Consider the following 20,990-nt stretch of genomic DNA (forward strand, 5'->3'; position numbering starts at 1 on the left):
GTGTGAAGATTTATAATTCATATCTTCTTCAGCATTTCTACTTGCTCACAGATGTGTAAAAGCTTTCAGACTGCTATAATATTCTCGGCTTCTTCTCTTGTTTCTCAAGTGCCATCAATCATGATTAGATGATTGATTATTAAGCTTGATAGCTCTGTATCTTAAATTTATATTTTCAATAAAACTTGATTTTTGGTGTGGCTGGGTTTTTCGCCCTCAGGTGGAGGGTTTTCCCAGGATAAATAGTTGTTTATCTTATCTTCATAAGTTTTCCTAGTTGTAGTTATCTGATTTTTTTAGCTTTCTGGTTCTAATTTTAACATGCTGATGTCGCATCCCCATTTTTCAGATCTGTTGCTGAGCGAGTGGTGTGGCAGTGTAAGAGTAGCAAGTTTGTAATTACTCTCAATTTTTACTTAAGAATGTTTGTGTTTGGAATAAAGAGTGCATGTAGCGAATCAGTTAGGATTGCAGTTTCTTCAAATCACAGTCAGTTAAATAAGGGAACAAGGCAGATGAATACTTCCAATTAGGATCAGTTAAATAAAAGAATGAATTTGCCAATTAACAGCCATTGATTGAGAGGGTAACTTGTCAGTCAACTACTATTGATTCAGGGAGCATGAAATATAAGCAACACTACATTCAAATCAAAATTTTGAAAACAAAATCAACTTTTTTCTCAGTCGTCTGATACTGTCACAGGAACTGGTGAAGTTTGACAATGGACCCCTTCAACCATAGCACATCAGAATATCTTGGGGATGCAAAACCTCAAGGAACAAACTGAATTTTAGAGAATCATATGGATCATCAATAGAAACCTTCAAGTGTGAATTTGTATGCATTTTGGGGCTTAAAACCCTCAAGTGTACTACATAGTAAAAAACACTACAATATCGTGCAAAGCATCCCGGATCATCAAGGCAATTGATTCCATACTACATCGTGTTTAGTATTTATAGGATATATCAGCATTTAGACATGTACATTGAGCATTCCTAGTGAGTTGTAATATTTTAGTTGCTCCCCCTTTGCATGTAGTTTAATATATTTGTGTTTGGAACAAGGACATGTGGTTAGTTAGTTAGGATTATAATTACTTCCAGTTAGGGTCAGTTATATAAGGTAATAAAGCAAATGAACACTTCCAATTAGGATCGGTTAAATAAGGGAATGGACTTGCCAATTAATTGTTGTTAATTGAAGAGGGAACTTGTCAATCAACTGCATCCATCGAGGTATGATTGCCTATGATTGAGGAAGCATAGAATATAAGTATTGTTGGGTGAGAAGAGAGGTATGCTTAAGAAATATGAAAACAAAAACCTTCCAGTTAGGGTACTTATATAAGGTAATAAAGCAAATGAACACTTCCAGTTAGGATCAATTAAATAAGGGAATGAACTTACCAGTTGTTGATTGAGGAAGGAACTTGACAACTTGTCAATCAACTTGCCATCTGTTGGTTAACAGATTGGATCTCTCAAAATTTATAAATAAATACTCCTGTTGCCCAATAGAAAACCAATGAGAACCAACAGTTGGGTAAATAATTATTGTTTTACCCTCTGCATAAAGGTACAGCTCCCTATATGATATTCAATGAATCTTGAATAAATTTAATCATGTAATTCACTTTTAACCAGAAAGCAAACAAAAGGCTTTAACATTCACTTGTCAACACAACGTGAACGCTTCATGATAGATAATGAAATTCGTATTAAGACATTAAACTTCAAATAAAGATTAACTCATAGGATGATCAAAAATATTTGAACTCTGATTGATACTTGCTCATGTCTCACAGGACAAGGGGAATCAGAATATTCAAATGCTTTCAGCTAATTTCATTCATCAAATTGATTCACAGACTTAAAATGAAAAATCAGAGAAAGGAATCCGATACATGAACACATAATTATTCCAACAGAAATCTTTATATATTCAAACTCACAGGTTTTCTAAAGCTGTATCATATATTCCATTCCATTCAAAGATGGGTATTTCACTGAAATTAACAAGTAAAACCAGTTTGTTCTCTCAATTTTTTTTACAAAATTTTTTATGGATCCCCGCCAAAACATCCATCACTAATATTTATAGCCACCAAGCTAAATTGTCTTTTTTTAGCAAATGAAACTGACCCATTAACTAAAACCAAAGTTTTAAGAAACAACCGTTCGTAACTAAAATTAACTAAACGGCCAAGAGCCGTAAATAGAGCTATAATGATAAGAACAAAAAACGGCTTAAATTGTCTCATGGGTGTGTGGTGCCACGTATATTTCACCACCCCATATGAGCCACGGAGAAGCTATGAACAACCTGGTAATGTGGGAGCCCAATGTGCAGGATGCGTTGCTTCCAAACTTCTTTGTCCATACTCACTTGCATAACTTTAATTTTATGCACTTCCAAGTGATCTGAACAAACAACTAACATAGATTCAATTCAAGCTACTCTGGTGAAGTCATCTCTGGTTAAAGACTTTGATTCTTTAACCAAGTTCATCTTTCCTTTGAAACTCTCCACCATATCTACTGTCTGTTCGATGGTCTGTCCATCTTCCTTAAGAAGTTGTACATCAATGCACTTTAAGTCTTTCTGCATCACGGCAATGAGTTCTTTCAATTCTTTCAACAGCTTAATGAATTCTTCGTGACCTTGCTTTATGATTGAATTTCTCCATTCAATATTTTCCTTGGCCACATATAGTACCTTGTCATCCAAATCTTTTACTGCCTTTTCTGCGAGAAATTTCATGACACCATATTTTTGGACATCTCTCATCTGAATCAATACTGCAGGCCGTTTGTTCCTTTCCTTTTCCCACGCCAACACCTCCGTTTCAAGCTCTTGAGTTACAATTACAGCATCCTCGTACACCTTCATCAGATTGGCGATATACCCTGTTCCTTGCTGAATTATGGATTCAAGCCACTCCTCGAAGGTTTCTGTCGTCATACGATTCCTCTGAACCTTATCCAACAAATTTTGGTTCATGGGTGATTTAGGATCAAAACTCTGAGAAACCTGTGACAGGGGTTGTGGACTGGGATGATGTATGGCATTGATGTACTCTGCCATCTGCTTAACAACCTGTTTCAACTCCCATTTGTCCTTCTCATCCTTCCATGTTCTGGATAACATTCTTTTAGTGGAGGACTCTAGGTGTTTTGCGTCAGCAACCCTTGAAGCAGTTCCTAAATCAACCTTTTCAACGGCAAAATCCTTCTCAGTAGCATTCTCTGGATCTTTGTCTGAAATCGGACTAGCCACTTCAGCGACCCAATGCCCTGTATTCTCATCTACTTCCAGCATAGCTTCTGCTTTTAGCTTCTTAGACTTAGGTGTTTTCCCGAGGCATCTACTCACCATATCCTCCATTGGTACATTGATAGGGACTACATTTCGTTTCTTACTAACTGAAGCTCCCAACCACCTTGAAACATTTGGAGATTCTTTTGCTGGCGGCGTCTAATATTCAAATGAATCCATGACAGCCAAAGTAGTTACTTGATTGGGGTTTTCCTCAGGTTGCTCCTTTTCTTTACCTGCATCTTGAGCTGCAGGGATGTTTGCTTCCGGTTCACCCATAATCACTTGCGCCTCTTCACTATCAAGAATTATGATAGTTTCTTTTCCTGAAATTTCTTTACTTTTCTTATTACTTCTGGAACGGGTGACTCAAATTGATGAGGGACCAAATAGTGATTCTTTAACTCTCCTAATTTGAACCTTCTCACTTTGTGTATCAGTGACACCTGCAATATCAACAATAATGTCAGAAGAAGAAATTGGTACAGCAGCATGAGGTTGCTCAACTAATTTCCCAGCTGAGGTAGTGGTCAATCTTATCCCAGATCTACGGTCTTTTAACCATTTTTCTGTTCTCCTTATAACATTAAAGGTTCTAGATTGAATATTTTCTTCTTCTCTCCTATCCCAGTTAATTTCAGGAATAGGTTGCTCATGAACTCTTTCATTGAACTCCGGGTCCAATACATCTTCACCTTCCTCTTCTTGTATTCCTGCTATATTCATTGACAATTTCGAAGTAATGATTTGCCGTATAGTGAACCTTGACCATAATCTTCTCTGGACTTCAAATTCATCACGGCAATCTTCCCAATAGTCTTCTAACTGGGGTATATGTGAAAAGTTCACATCAACATTTAGGTGTTTCATTGCATATTCTTTGCTGTCAAACCCCTGCCGAGCAACATAAGGCTGCAAATTCATTTTCTTGAGCTCCACTTCTAAGTTCAATGCATCAAAAACAGTTTTGCAACTATAATATCCAAGTTCAACTGGGAAAATTGCTTCAGACTCACTTTTCATCCCTAACTTCTTATCAACATGAGCTAACTGTCTGCAAACTTCTAAGAGTACATAGCTATCGAGAGCATATCTGGGCAATTTGAAAGGTTCATCTTCAAAACCACCAATTCTAATATAAGTAAATCTAGGAAATTGAATAAAACAACTCCCATATGTATCGACCAACTTTAATGCTTCAGGTGACATTCTATTATTCAAATTTCCCTGCAGTTCAAAAGTTAATCTTGCCACAAAGACATCATTCCATCTCAAGAAGTTTTCTGTGTACCTCTATATCTGCAAATGTGGATAGAACTCATAGACCTTCCTTCCATCAACCCAAGGTTCTTGATATAATCCTGGCCATTCTCTAATACAGGCTAAAATATAAAACAGGTAGGAAGTCATATGAAAACCAGCCATTCCAACAAAATTACTCAAACCATTGTGCAATCTCTCAGCAATTACTTGTGCCCAGTCAAGGTATTTCTCACCAGTTAATAATACCTGAATGTAAAAATACATCCAATCTTCCCAATAGAAGGCATGTAAATTCCCCTTAAGCCTATTTAAAAGAATCACAATATCTCTTACTTCTGTAATAAAATGCTCTCTTGTCAAGGGTTTAGGCAACCTAGAACCTCCCTTCTGTATTTTAAAGGAGCCAGTTTCTAGCAATGACGCTCCGATAAACAGTTTTCTTCTCAGAGAAAAATGCATATGAGGTTCCTATGGACCAATCTTCATACGGCTCTTTGTGAGGAATTCCAATTTCAGCCATTACTGTTTCTTTATCAATCCGCACTAGCATGTCTCCATTATTGGCCCTAATACACCTATTACTAGCATCATATCTGTTCATGCATGCATATACTAATTCTGGGCAAGGAGCGGCAATTGGGAATGTGGCGGCCTCAACCAAACCACTGTGAACTATCTTTTCCATCATGGAATTGGCTTCTGGGTTCTTAGCCCTTTCTAGAAAATTATCTAACTCATTTTGAACGAAGGTTGTATCATCTAATTCTGGGAGGGTACTAATCAAACATGATGTTCGACCCAATTTTGGAAGAGTCGGTCTCATTTTTGCTTAAAATTGCATCAATCAGACAGATTCAACTCCGAGGCAAAGAATTACACTTTTCCAATTTCAGAACTAAAACAGAGCAGGGGGGAATAAGCAATTGAACTCACTTGTTTTCACCATCAAACTGTGTAACCCTCGAAAAAACTGAGCTAAATTACCTTCCGCGTCTCTACTCTTCGCCAGCGGCAACAATAATTATCTTACCTGAGAAGCATCATATTTAAGGACGGAAAACACTGAAAAGTACCAAAACATGCTTCGTCCCAGCTCATTTATCCGTGTAAAACCCCTCATGATTTGATATAGTTCTGACATGCTCATTAACAATTTCACACAGTCGACATGCTTTCTCATGATTGTTTTCCATAATTAAAATTTGAAAACACGAAAAACAAGGAATATTCTGTTTCCATCGCGCCGCCTTTTCTTCCTAAACACTATCGGGCTGATTTGAAACACCGCTTTGAACCTTGAGCTATTTTAAAAGAAGTTCATTGGTTCAAAGTTTAATGACAAAAGATCAACATTTGCGAACGGGCAGAAAGAGACAAAAGGAACATTCAATGACACGGGAATGAACATTGAACCTTGAACCATTTCAAAAAAAGGTTCAATGGTTCAAGTTCAAAGCGACCACAAGACTAGCACTAAAGAGACAGCCGCAAAACACAAGACAAAAGACCGATTGAACCTTGAACCGGAAAGGTTCAAAGTTCAAGTTCAACAACTATGCTAATGAAGACTTAGAACTTAATGGATCGCATTTCCTTTGAACCCGAATTTTGAACTTTATAAAAGGTTCAACCAATGAGTACGAAACTCGATTGATGAAGACTTAAGCTCTGCGAAAATGATAACCCTTATTTTTGATGGGCTATAAGCGAAAAAAAATAGGGGGTGACACCATCCACAGAGATATGAGTGCCTATGATTGAAGAAGCATGGAATATAAGTAGCATTGGGGAAGAAAAGAAGTAAGCTTCACAAATATGAAAGAAAAAACCAACTTTATTCTCAGGCTTGCAATATTGTTACAACAGTTGGTATTGTTTAGAGATTGAACTATTCAAGTGTAGCAAATCAAATCATCTTGGTGCCAGAAACCCTCAAAACAACAAGCCAAATTTCACTGTATCATCTACAACATCAATAGAACTCTTTACACATGTATCTGTATACATTGTTGGGGACAAAACCCTCACGTGTGGTATGTGGTGCAGAACAATAGCAAAACTCTGCAAAGCATCCAAGATCAGCTGGGCAATAAGTTTACATACTGCCATATGTTTAGCATATATGGGAACTATACCATGGTGCAATGCTTTACAGTGGGCTGCACAGCATTCAAATTTATTTTTTAATCCTCTGGCTCACAGCTCTTCTGCACTTCTATCAGGAAAAGGTGTTTTAAAATGTTAAGGGTAATTATCTTTATATAGTTTTTTGTTTATTAAGAGATAAGATAGCCACCTAAGAGTTTTTGTGAACACGTACTGTTATTACAATCATTCTTGCTGCCACTGTAGGTTATGCCTCTTGACTTAATAAGGGAACTAGATCACAATATCTCATTGCCTATCACAAGCAAGTTTTTGAAGATCCTAAACTTTTTTGTCGTTAGTTTAAGAATGGAAAATTCTGGTCAGTAAATAGTCCTAATCAGTTGTTTCTCTGGAATTACACTGACAAAAACATAATTAAGATAATTGTGGCAATGCCATATAGGCAGGCAAGCAACAATCACAGGTTTGAAGAATATTGGTTTTAACTATTTCCAAAGATTGATTCAAAGTATAAACAGTGAGAATTGACAACAGGGACAAACATCAAAACTTCCAAGTTCCAAGATGACTAAATGACCTGAAATTCAAGTGTAGAAAGAACAAGCCAAAAATCGTAAATTTCAAGCCTCAAATATGTCACAAATTTAGAAAAAAACTAAACAGCAAATAGTTTTCACAGGGAAACCTGATTTCCATGGGATCCTCATCGTCAATGTTGCATGCTTCAGGTGGCAAGCATACTCAGGAATTTACGGGGCACAATTTTGCCAAGGAAACGAAGAGAATTAAGATCAAAAGTTGCCATCTTGTGAACGAATATGTGCTGACCAAAAAAAAGGTTATTTAAGCAATTTTCATGCAGGAAGACATAGGGTTCTCAAAGCTAGAAGTTATAACAAGGGAAACTGTGCATTTGAGCTCCGATGAGAACCAGTGCCACTAGGACCGCCTGCCAACAACCATTGTGGCCTTGTGCAGTTTTTATGTCCCATAAGGATCTCCTCAAATGTAAATCTGGTTTTTCTTCTGCATACCATCATTTCTATTGTTCTTGCAAACTTTCTTCATTTCCATTGTTGCACACAGTTCACAGACTCAAACTCAGAGTACACAGGAAGCCAAAAATTTCCTACTCAACAAAACTCTAAAACTTGCACATAATTATTTAAACAAAAATAAATTATTAAAAATATTTTTATTGTATACAATAATATATAGCTACATAATGCATCAACTAAGTTTAGTTGGGATAGGGGGCGGCGCTCCCAATGGGATTCAGGGGTAGCACCCCTTGCAGGGTTTGGGGGCAGCCCTTTGCCACCAAGCCCTGATGAGGACCTTCAAATCCACACAAACTTTCATGGTGCACACAATTTTCATTATTTTTTAAAGGCAAAAAAAATACTTACAAAGCAAAAAAAAAGTTTTTGGAGTGTTTAACCCACATTTTTCCTGTGTTTTTAACAGATTGCTAGCAACGTGGGTCAAGTCGTCGGCCTCCTGAGTTTTCTAGAAGTGTTCATAAAACTAAACACAAACTCCCAACAAATTTATCCTGCGACTTCTCAAAAGCAAGAAAAAACTTGCAAGTACTCAGCAACTCAGCAAATTTGCAATTTATGATTTCACATACAAAGTACATGCCACTTGAACACCCCCGTGTTGTAAATATGTACACAAGTTAATGTAATGAACCTTTGCTGTACCTGCCTCGCCTTCCTGATAATTAGGGCCCGATCTATCCACCAAAGGTTGGATTTAGAGCCACAAAAGGAAATTACGATTTCCTGCAACATTTAGATATTTTATTTTATATGTTAGCAGTAATATTAGATCAGTGGCATAATTATTGCAGCACAAAATACATACACAACCCATTCTAGATTTTGAGAATTTTCCATGTTGGCTGGGCTACCCATCCAGACCCATCCCATCTCTTAGGGCTAATAGGGCCACCTGAGGATGGGCCCAGCATACCCCTGGCTTGCACTCATTATCTTGAATGTACTAACAAACAGAGGATATCAGGAAGATAACAAATGCATACAGAAAACATAGGTTCATGACTATATTACTTGGTTAACATTTATCCATTATATATAAATTTGTAGGGATTAATTCATTATATTTGTGCCTAGTTGCAGAAACATGACTATCATTAATTAGCATTCCTTTCTTTACTTATTTGTTGTGTCTGAGAATGAATAAATTATTTTTATTCTTCTATCTGTCACTAAAGTATTTTAATGCAGCATACTAAACCTGATATTGCAGGTTACCTATCTGGTGTGAAGATTAAGTTCATTTTACCCTTTTGCACATGACAAATGTGCTTAGTTCATTTGGCAAGACATTTTTTAGGCATGGAACCGATTTAGCAATTAATCTAGGCCACTAGTTAAACTATATTCATTACTGTTATATGAGGAATGAAAGCAGATTTAATACAACTTGCACAAAGACATACTTCATCATTTCGACATTTAAGCGGATTGCCCTGGGGACATACCAGTCTGCTGGCGATGGGGAGGGATACTTACTAGGCGCTGGTCCTTCATCGCTGGGAAGAACCAGCACCTAGCCCTTTCACATCGTTTGCTGACTGATACATTCCTCGGGCAGTCCTCATGGTTGTGTAGGCATCATAAATTATGAAAACTGAAATAAATATTATTACTGAGTAATGAAGTTGCCTGCTGGATGCTTCTCCTTGCCCTTCTCTCCTTGTCACCTCCTCTTCCATGTTTCCTTGGGGTATTGGTTTATACCTCTTTGAAACCACGCAATTCCCCTTGAAACATGGCATCTATTCCGGAGGTGGCTTGGGAATGGACGCATCCTTTCATTACTCCCACTAGTTAAAATAAAACGTATTTTAAGCGGTAAAAATAATTCATGTATTGAAAATATATATATTTACGTACATGTATTGTTTAATGTTTCTAATCATTGTTTGTTGTCTACATGGGAATGACAGTTAATCTCAATAGTTAGCTTTGATTTGGACATTTATAGAAGAAATAGTTTGTTTAAGATATTAATTTCAATCACAAACCGACCGATTGCAAATCAAAGACCCTACAACTTTGCAACATTTTGCACTTTAATGTTGTGAAGAAAAGGAAATATGTAAGGATTAAAAGAGAACTACTATCAATGATAAAAATGTCTATTGAATTCATGGTTACAAGACTTTGACTCGGTAAGACGATTTTGTCCAGGCTCAACAATTAGAAAAAGTCATGAAATATATAGATTTTAAGGGATTTAAATATTTTTTCATGCACCCTTTAATAAATAAACTTTAAAGAGATAATAAACTAATCAAATAGAAGCTACTTTTATCACATATACAAGTATACATTGATCACATGAGTATGAAAGTGGATTTTAGCTAAAGAAAATACAACATTTTTAAATATATATGTTGTCAAGTGTTTAAGGTTTACAAAACTCATGTATTATTATACCCATGGCATACAAGAAAAAATCACAATACGGAGTCATAAGCTATGGTAGAAAAGAGCTTGAATCTCTCTCAGCCCAACATTACTAGCTGTATGTGGAGTTGTGCTTGTATCTTAGAGAAATCTGCAAATGCTGCTATAGCCTTATAAAGGATAACTTAGGATTAGGGTTTGACTTAGCAAACAAGAAGTATAAATGTAATTTAATTTCTAGGAATTTAATTGGGAAGAAGACAAAAATGAAAAATGTTGCCTTGCATCCAGCATGTCCAGAAAAGACTTACATTTCTTTGTTTTTTAAGATCAAAGCAAGCATTTGGAAGTTAGCACCCCCAAAGGGGTTGAGGGGGAGTGCCCCTTGTGGGGATCTAGAGGCAACATCGCCAGCAAGGTCAAGGGGACACTCCCCTTTTTGGGGTTCTAGAGATAACACTCATAGTGGGGTCAAGGTGTGGTCTAGGGGTCTAGAGATAACACTCATTTCTTTGTTTTTCAAGATCAAAGCAAGCATTTGGAAGTAGCACCCCTCCCCAAAGGGGTCAAGGGGGAGTGACCCTTGTGGGGATCTAGAGGCAAAATCGCCAGCAAGGTCAGGGGGGCACTACCCCTTTTGGGGGTCTAGTGATAACACTCATAGTGGGTGGGGTCAAGGTGTGATCTAGGGGCAAAGCCTCCACCACCAAGCCCATATCAAAGCCTTTGAGACCACACAAACTGTCATGGGACATGCCATTTTTCATTGTTTTATCATTGTTAACCATCCTCCTAACGTCCTCTAAACCCAAAAGTCCTCCAAACACTTTCAAAACACTTGAATTTCATGCTTTTATGCTTGATCATTTTCATATTTTTTATGCCTGTTTCCCTCATTTTCATAAACAACCAATTCTACCCATCAAGACTTGGTAGGTCCAAAAGAGTGTCCTAACTAGCCAAGTACCCAAGTCATGAAACCTTGGGACCCGTTTTTCTCTGCCCTGCATCAAGGCTTGCGGAGTCTTGGCTATTCTAGGCAAGTTTTGTAACCATAATGGGATCTGATGCATCCAAACTTTTTTGGGTTAGACTATTTGACAAATTTATTGATATTAGAAAGAAATGTAACCAATCACAACAAATGGGCCAAATCTTTATGCAGATTGAAGAATCCAAGTCAAATGCTGGCATACCTAATACTTCATAAGTTCATATGTTAGTATCATATGAACTTATGAAGTATTAGGTATGCCATTATAAAGAGCAATGCATGTACCAGAGCTATATCTATACAGCAAAGAAGAGCACGAAGAAAAGAGTAATAAGCATTCAGGAAAGAATAAAGAGTATGTAAACAGTTAATAAAGACCTGACTTGTGAGGATAAAGAGTAATAAGCATTCAGGAAAGAATAAAGAGTATGTAAACAGTTAATAAAGACCTGACTTGTGAGGATAACCAGAGGATTGTGATACATCAAGCTTGTCGCATGTAATTTTTTGTGTATTTGACTAAATCATAAATAATCAGTACACAATCTGTTCGTTCATCCTCTTTCGACCTTATTATTTTTGAGCTAGGTTACCGGGTTTGGTGCTCACAGCACCGATAAGGGTCCTGGTTCGAGCTGGGTCCCATTCGTGTCTGGGTTAGGTTTGCATCAGCAGTCTTTATTAGTTACCATCAATAATATCGCATCAGCAAATGTCAGCAATATATAATTAATTGCACTCCAGTCTAACTATGAACCCATCGTATTAGTTGCCATCGATGATTAATTATTGACTGCTGATAATTTTAGATATGGATAGCAGCATAATTATTGACTGCTGTTAACTTTATGGATAGCAGCATAATTAATTGCACTCCAGTCTAACTATGAGCCCATCATATTTCATGGGATATAGTTGCCGTCGATGCAGTTTCTGAAGGAAGGTCTATGAACAGCAAAGCCTTCGATAATTCATTGGGTTTATTAATTTTAAACTTCAAAGTTATATAAATTCATAATTCATTGATTTATATAAATATATTAATAATATATGTTATTATATAACATATTATAATATATTATATATATTATCTTATAAAATATTATTATATAAGATAATATATAATAATATGATATAATATATATTAAATTATATTATATAATAATTGTTTTTCTATATATAATTTTTATATTGTTTTTATACTAACAAACCCATACCATACCCCTTTTCAAAATTTTGTCGAACTGGTGAACCGGGTTCTTGAACCCTTTTTCAAAAATTTGTCGAACCACTGAACTTCTCGAACCCAAACCGGTCCCCGAACCCGAACTGGTAACTTAGTTTTTGAGCAAAGCTTTTGCACATCATTTTTTGCATAGTTTAAAAACTCGTGGACTCACCACGAAATCGAGAGTCCAGTGGCCCCACGAGTTGACTCGCCAGGACTCGTGGCAAGTCTTTTGCTTGGACTCGCGAGTCTCTTGACAAAACTCGTGCAACCCAAAAAACACGTCAAAAATTATCTAAATCTTTTTTTTTCAGGTCAGTCTCATTCTCTTCATCAGAATATATACCTGAAATATAAGTACTTTAAGTTATATTTCATGTATATATTGGCAGGATGTTTGAGAGTGGTTTCAGATCTCTAGGATTTATAATGCAAATTCTAGGTTTAAGAAGATCTTTTAAATTTTCAGACTTAGTCAAATTTCAGTAATCAGTAGGCTCTTATTAGCAGTAGGCTAAAAGATCTTTTAAATTTTCAGACAGTCAAATTTCAGTAATCAGTAGGCTCCTATTAGCATTCTCTCGCCCTCTCTATCTCACTCACTTTATCTGCCCCGAATTTTAGACCTATCTATCTCCCTATCACTCTTCCTCTATCCCCTCTCTCTACCACTCTCAATCTCAGTCTCTCCTCTCTCCACCAAGATCTAGACCTATCATTACATGTAATTTTGTAGACATTTATAAACTTATGCTGCTATTATACATTTTAAAGTTTGAAACTATGAGTATGAATGATGAAATTTCAAATATTGAGTGTTTGGAGATCATATGACATGTGTAATGTTTCAATTATGGCTCTTATGTTCTCTAAATGCATTAATTTGTTTATGTTTTTTTGTAAAACTATGGTTTTTTTTTTTGGCCGAGTCTGTGGCGAGTTCAAGTTTTAAAACTTTGATTTTTTGTCAGTAGATGATAACTGACTTCTCCAATTTAATCAGAATCATAGTTACCAGAAACTACAGTTTACAAACAAGGACCATATCACTGTCTTCCGTACCCACCATTACCTGTCCATATCCTTATTCATTTACTTGTATCTCCTAATTTTTATGGTGACCCCATCCCGCACCAGTCACATACCCCCATATGTCTATAGCCATCTATGTTCAGAATGTATTAAAGACTCCTAAATGGATTTAGAACCCTGAATCTGGAAGTCTGCCCCCATTGCTTGTACCCAGAACTTGCTAGAAGCATGCATTCCACATACAGTTTGTTGGTCACAGAATTGTAAGGACCAAAGGTGTCCACTTCCATCAGCAGCAGGAGAGATTGTGCACGGATAGCATTTTGATAGCACCAAAATATTTTTTTGGTTGTAAATTGTAATTTTCTGACAACACCTTGATTCAACATCTCGCCATTAAAAGCATATTAGGCTATAATAAAGTCCACAGTTGTGAGTTGAATACCTGGAAGACGGCATTGGGTATAGCAAGAAAATTTAAGATGTGTGCACAATAATTGCAGAAAATAAAAACAAGTGATAATTGAAAAAATATCACACAGCACAAAAAAAATGGAAGATGTGTCGCAGTAATTGCGAAAAGCTTTGGATGTAACAAGAAGATGAAAAGTGTGTGCCTCATTGTACTAAGTTGATATTGAAACTAACAAAAAACCTTCTCATTCAAAATTCCAGCTCTCAAGAACTATCATGGAGAATCCAAGTGTAAGTGTGGTTTCAGTTGAAATGTTGCACTATAAACTTTATAAAGGTGATAATATGTAAACAAAACATGGGCATGATTAGTAACAACAACATGCACCTGATTGTATGCTAAGTTCAAAGAAGACTGGAATTAAAACTCCAATCATTATGATAGTCCGTTCCCTTCTCCTAATATTGTCAAGTCCTTGCATTTCAGCACAAAGAATTTGACCACACTTCCCATGGAAAGTCATCAGATAAACAGTCCTGCAAAAGAAAAGAAAAAATCCATGCAGGCAAAGAAAAACAGATGCTTCACTGTGCCAACTAAAGAAGAACACTACATCAAGATCTTTTACTTTAAATGAACTAAATTGCCTCAGATCAATGTATATTTAGAAGAGAAGCTAAATAAGGGAAATATTCAGATAACATACCTAATTTTCAATGGAACTGACACTGGAAAGCTATGACATTCATTATGTTCTCCAGCCTCCCTAACTCTTGCAGAAGACAGTATTGCAGTTGAAACTCTAAACTAAGATTCATACAAGAAATCATCATTGCATAGAGATCATCGACAAATGTAATGTAACTCCAGCATAATTGAAACAGCAGAATACACCAAATTTCAACCAAGAGCGTGCCCAACAGTAAAGCCCTCACAACCCATTGAAGTCTAACAAAACCTATAGATTCCCTGGCAGAATTTTGATAATATCTTTAACTAAATTTCTTGTCAAGTTACCCAGGATAGTAGAGACCAAAATACAGACTTTCTCTACACAAGGATAAGATTGATACATAGTAAGCTTGCTTCATCATAGTCTTCTGTTTCTCTACACAAGGATAAGATTGATACATAGTAGGCTTGCTTCATCATAGTCTTCTGTTTATCTACACAAGGATAAGATTGATACAAAGTAAGCTTGCTTCATCATAGTCTTCTGTGTGCCTGGACTCTGGCACAATCCAATGCCGCCAAATGGCAATCATGTTGAAAAGGCTTTGAAATTTTGAATGTCCTTGAGCAGGTATCACAGAGCATAACCTATAAATTTCAAACATAATTTGTACAGCTATGCGCTAGACCATGTTCAAAGCAACACCGACATTGAAGTTCCCATATTCATCAGAGATTGCAACCTGCACAATTTCTCTCACAAATATAAACATGATAATGACATTTAAACATGAAAGCCTGAAAAAATCAACATGAAGGTGATAATATAGAAAGCCTGTAGAAAGCAACAGAATTCAGTATTTACAATGAAATCCTCAAGAACTATATCTGAGATATTACTATTGGGTATGGAGACAAGATGAAATAATATAAGGTATTTTACAAGACAAACAAATTTGGCTATGCCAAGTTTACATTTAAAATTACTTAATCTTATCTTTCATCATACTGCGTGCCGGACCAGATAATCTTTAAAAATTACCATCTTAAGATAGTATCTACAAAGAGCTTTGGAACTAACATCAGAAAGAAAACTTGCATGCCTAGAAACAGCAAACTGAATATAAGATAGTATCTACAAAGAGCTTTGGAACTAACATCAGAAAGAAAACTTGCATGCCTAGAAACAGCAAACTGAATATTAGATAGTATCTACAAAGAGCTTTGGAACTAACATCAGAAAGAAAACTTGCATGCCTAGAAACAGCAAACTGAATATACTTGTTCGTAGTCACATGTTCCAAATAGAAGATGCTTTTTTTATCTTCATAGATAACTTAATCAAGAATATGAATAATATGATCTTTATATTCCAAGTTCATCTCTCTCAAAAAAAAAATACAGGTTGCAGAATAGAATTTGAGAAAATAGCATCAAGAAAACACACTTTCCATAATAAAACTTAGTCCTTGTCCTGCCCAGGTAGCATTTCACTAACAAATCGCAGGCTTCACTGCAGAAACCCAGGTATTATTAGTGCAAGAAATTTTTACTTTCCATCCTACAAGATTTGAATTCCAATTAGAAAGTGCAAATTGCACCTCAGAAGTCAATCAATGATATTATTGTACAAGAGTGAATGTATAAAGTACATGTTGCATATGTGTAAGTGCAACACAGAGGGAGCATTAATAGCTTTAGCATGTTACATCTTGATGACTACAAAACTGCACATGAATATGCATGAATAACCAACAAGCTTCTCCCTCTGCACTTAAATGGATTTTCCAAATTACAAGATGCAGCTATTCATCATTACATGTCAACAGAACAAGATTGACAATGCCAGTCTAGTTTACAGAGGCAGTCATCGAACCTTAGAAAGCAACTCCGGAGTGCTCTTTAAAATCTCTTCTCGCTCCCAGAATGTTATCTGGCCTGCCATGCTTTCCAGCTTTCAGTGGATAAAAGAAATTCTATCGACTTAATTAATATTACAAGGCCATCAGCAACACAATCAATCACCTTGACATCACAAGGTTAGCAACGGGCATTGAACTTATGAAGAGAGTGTCACTTAAAGATGAACCATGAGTGGGCTTCAGATTATCATGCCCTTTCTTCAAGGTTTTCACATCAACTATTTCTTCCTGTCTTTCTGGCATATCTTCAGAGCTTTCTAACAGTGGTTCCCTGCCATTGCTTATGTCAGGTTTATCTACCAACTTTCTTATCCGTTTTGACTCCTCTCCACAACAAGTTGTGGATCTTGATAATAAAGTAGAGTCTCCAGCACGTTGTCGCTTCCTAGATGATTTCCATCTTAAGCCACCACGCAACCTAGTCTTAGGTGGACAACAAATTTCTTTCTTGTTGCTCTCCAGGTTCATAGGGCTCCCCTGTTTTATAGTGCCATCTACACTGTCCTTTGGTGATGAGATCAACATCCTAGAAGCATCCAAATTGCAAAAACATTCATGCAAATCCATGTTCTTACACACTGAAGCATTGACAAGATTATCATGATCACCACATGCATAATCGGACAATAATTCTTCTTTCACATCCACTGTCACAGTAGTCTCTTCATCCTTCTGAGCATTTTGTGCCATTTCTAACTTCCTTGATTCTCTTGCTGCAACTTGAGAAATTATACATAGTTTCCTATCTGATAAGTCAGCCAGATCTTGTAACTCACCTGAATATACATACGCAGAAAAATTATCACTCAATAGAGATGAACACAAACCCACAATGTCAAGTCCCTGTCTGCTGTCAGATAAAACCAGTTTTGTAGCCAGATCTGCATTCTTTTTCAAATCAATCCACTGGTTATCTGCCCACTCTCGCGAAGGCCGCAAATCACACTTCTTGAATATTGAAGACACATTTTCACCTAAAATTTAAAAAGATATGTTATTAACTCACAAATGTACTCCAATAAAACCAAAACTACCAGAATGAAGCAGAATGCATACCAGGAAAGAATACATGCAATTCATCAGTCAGTTCCTTGTCCATAACTACAACTCCTTCCCACCAGCCATCATTCCACCAAGCATCTACTGCAGTTCCAACTTCAAAATTGCCAAGTATATTTTCAGGTGGGCAAGGCCGAATGGTAGGACGGCCAGTTAGTCTCATACCCAGCTTATCTGGAATGGCTATTCTACAAGAAGGAACCCATTCCTACAATAACAAAAATAGAATAGGATAAAACTAATGAGTTCACCAAAGTATAAGATGATCTGATGCCCATAATAATAATTATGGCCAAAATAAAAACTTCTATAATAAAAAAACATGAAGCTAACCTGTAGATTGCCACTCCCATCTTCATTCAGCACATCTTTGTACAAAACCTTAATTCGATGAGGAACCTTTTTTATTATTGTGCATCTAAACCAACAACCTCTGATGCCACTGTCTTGACAGAGCAATTCAATCTTCTCACCAATATCAAAGGACTTGAATTGCTGCTCACATGCACTATCTATTTTCCTGCTTTCACTGAGGCCCAATGAAGAGTATCTTTTTTCAGATATGCATTTGTCTAAATCTCTGTCTGCTCCACCATCCATTACTTGTCTATATATGTTTCCTGACTTGACTTTATTTTTTTCTCCTGGTTTTCTCCCATAGACACGATCAGAAGCACCAAGACGCTTTCGGGTACATCTATTTTTTCTTGGATATTTATGTAGTGCTCTCCCAGAGGCGGTATCTTCATCCAGATCAAAGCTGTCACTAAGCTCCTGTTTAGAATAATCTTGCAGATCAGCCAAATCAATACTTTTAAGGATTCTTTGATGCCAATAACCTTGCATCTCATTTAGGCTAAAAGACTTGATCCCCTCGTTATCAAACTGTCTAAAGCAGACATGAATTTGACCCATTGCCTGAGGTGGGAATTTCGCCAAACATTTCTCATAGTGCTCAGGAGTAAGTATTGTAGCCTGACCATCAACACATTCAACACTTAGAACTTGACGAAATGGGGTGATGAAAACTTCTGCCTCACGAGCTTGTGGAGGGGGGATAGGTCCATTCACTTCATTAGTTCGGTGAAACCAGCGGACCCTGACTTTCTTCTGTGCTTTCTTGTCTTCATACATATCTTCCAAATATGCTATATGATGAACTTTTTCTTCAGCCATGACATAGACATAATTATTAACCTGATAGCCAGATACAACAGAGACATTACATTGTATGCAAATCGAATTTTCCTCAAGCACTACACCAATGTCCAATGAGCAAAATTTCAACATACATAACAAAGAAGCAGTTCTTGTGTGCCATAATCATCAGCATATAAGCCAAATTTATTGTAAACTTATTAACTGCATAACTTGTATCATCACAGAAAACACCATTGCCAAAACATGTTCAAACTTCAACAAAACACTTCAAGGTAACTCCTTACCGAAATTGTAATGCCACTTCGCCGAAAGGACTCATAATGCCTCAAGCGCTTTCTACAAGTCCAAGAAGAACCTAGCCATGTAATACCCTTGCTGGTTGCTCTGATCTTCCTCGAAAATTTATCCTGCAAACCATGTCACTCACATCAGCACCTTCAAGAGAAAGGAGTACAACATAGCACTTCTGTAAGCAAAAACTTGTAACGTTACAATAAAAGCATACAATTTCTTAGCTGCTACCTTGTAATTATTAACACAGCTGTCCAGCTCATCCACTTCTTCCTCATTTGAAAGATCAGTGTCTGAGGTTCGCGACGCCTCATGCTTGAATTCTGAAAAGAATCAGGAAAAAATAAATAAATTTTCCCTCCTTCACAAACAATTATAAAGAGAGAACCTATTATAATCCAAATAGGCATCAAAACATGAGAATTTAATACAATCCAAATGGCAGCAGCCATGAGAGCTATTATAATCTAAATGGCATCAAGCCATGAGAACATGAAACATAAAAATGGCATTAATAATCAAACTGTGTAGTTTGTGCTAGGGGAGTCTTAACTGAAAAGTAGTTGCAAGAGAAAAGCACATGCAATGTCTATTCAAGGCATATAGAAAACAATCGTACAAACCAAAAAAAAAATGCAATTACAAAACTGCAAACTTACAAATCTTTGAAGCAACACAGTACAACCATTTGAATGGGCAGTCAAAATCATCTATACATACAATATGCTTGAACACTAAGAAACTGCATCCAATCTATAACTTAACAGTCACAAAATACAAATTGCAGTATCTAGAAATATATTTGCATGTAGCTCTGTCAGACTGACTCTAGAAAGAAGCCAATGAACAAACTTAAATAGACCTGAAAACCTACTAAGTTTAAGAACATGCTGAAATAGACTACAAATAGAAACATCTTTGCAACAATTCTTTATATTCATTTTTGGAAATTCAAATAAATGTATGTATAGAAGGAAATATCAAAGTCGTAATTAGACTACCATAATAGATGACAGAACAAAAAGCATGTTTACGTCCACTCATAGGGTGCATTTTATCGACTCTCTAGATCCATGCAATTGCAGAATCCCACAAGTATAATGCATGGATGAGTACAAAAGAGACCACAAACTTGCATAGGCAAGTCAAATATATTTGTCACAACAACATATGACGATACTGCTATGATAAATCGTCATCTATAGCCCACATCAGAGTTGAAATGCCTAGAAGAGAATTTGCAAGGCCTAAAACATGCAAGATGAATAATCTACTTCCCTTTACTACAGACAAATATAAATACAGTAATTGCAAAACTGTACCATAATATCATATTAGAGAAATCTATGTCCATATGCTGCATTGTCTTTCCAATAGCACAGATCAGAAAGACAATCTAGTAGCATCCACAAACCAGTGGATTTATTGAATATTACAAAACCTAACAATAATTTACCTTAAAATTGAGATCAACAACATTGATACGTAGAGAACCATCTTCACTAGAAAAGTGAAAACTTCGATTCCATCTGTGCAGTGAAAAGCACCAATGTGTAGCCTGATTTTTAATGTTCAACATAAACAGATAATAAAGTGATCTACACGAGTAGGTCTTCTTATTCGATCTTTACCAGACTCATTGACAAATCACTTAAACATAGTGGGGTATGATCCCAGTCAAATGTGCTGAGAAAGTCCACAAACAGTTTGCTGTCACAACGTTGCTACAAACACTCTTCCACAACAAAAAAGTAAAATACTTCAGAACAAAAGCCAATCCTATTATACTTCAAAATATTGATAGATCTAAATCATAGTTATCTGTGGCTTATGATTACTTTGTTTCAATCTGAAGTCTTATTTGAGATGACATATAACCTGACTACATGGAAGACTGTTGCTTTAGAAAGCAAATGAACAAACATACTTTATGATGACTCTGAATATTTTGCTAAGAAAATTGACGTTTACTAAAATTTCCATAGGTCCCAACCGAAATTGCCTGTAGCTTGCACTTATCATGTTCAATCTAAAGTCCTGTTTGAGATGACATATAACCTGGCTAGACGGTAAAGTGTCACTT

General features: G+C 36.4%; 1 protein-coding gene across 3 annotated transcripts in view; it reads right to left on the reverse strand.

Annotated features, from left to right (window-relative positions):
• The window catches only part of LOC131032181 (uncharacterized), a 51,197-nt gene that overhangs the window by 27,912 nt on the left and 2,295 nt on the right, over nt 1–20,990 (reverse strand). Inside the window, exons 2-8 of one of the 3 annotated variants that reach the window (XR_009103392.2) lie at nt 19,139–19,230; nt 18,901–19,023; nt 17,789–18,652; nt 17,453–17,663; nt 16,351–17,370; nt 14,509–15,217; nt 14,190–14,338 (exon numbers count right to left, since the gene is read on the reverse strand). Coding sequence is in view for 1 of the 3 variants with exons in the window: in XM_057963117.2 (XP_057819100.2) it covers nt 16,496–17,370; nt 17,453–17,663; nt 17,789–18,652; nt 18,901–19,023; nt 19,139–19,230 (2,165 nt within the window). In the remaining 2 variants the exon portion in view is untranslated. Of the gene's footprint in view, nt 1–14,189; nt 14,339–14,508; nt 15,218–15,824; nt 15,988–16,055; nt 17,371–17,452; nt 17,664–17,788; nt 18,653–18,900; nt 19,024–19,138; nt 19,231–20,990 lie in introns of those variants that run through there. The other 2 variants (XR_009103393.2, XM_057963117.2) reach the window with 2 other exon arrangements.

The sequence above is a fragment of the Cryptomeria japonica genome, chromosome 4 (genome assembly GCF_030272615.1).
Source record: "Cryptomeria japonica chromosome 4, Sugi_1.0, whole genome shotgun sequence".
Lineage (NCBI taxonomy): Eukaryota > Viridiplantae > Streptophyta > Pinopsida > Cupressales > Cupressaceae > Cryptomeria > Cryptomeria japonica.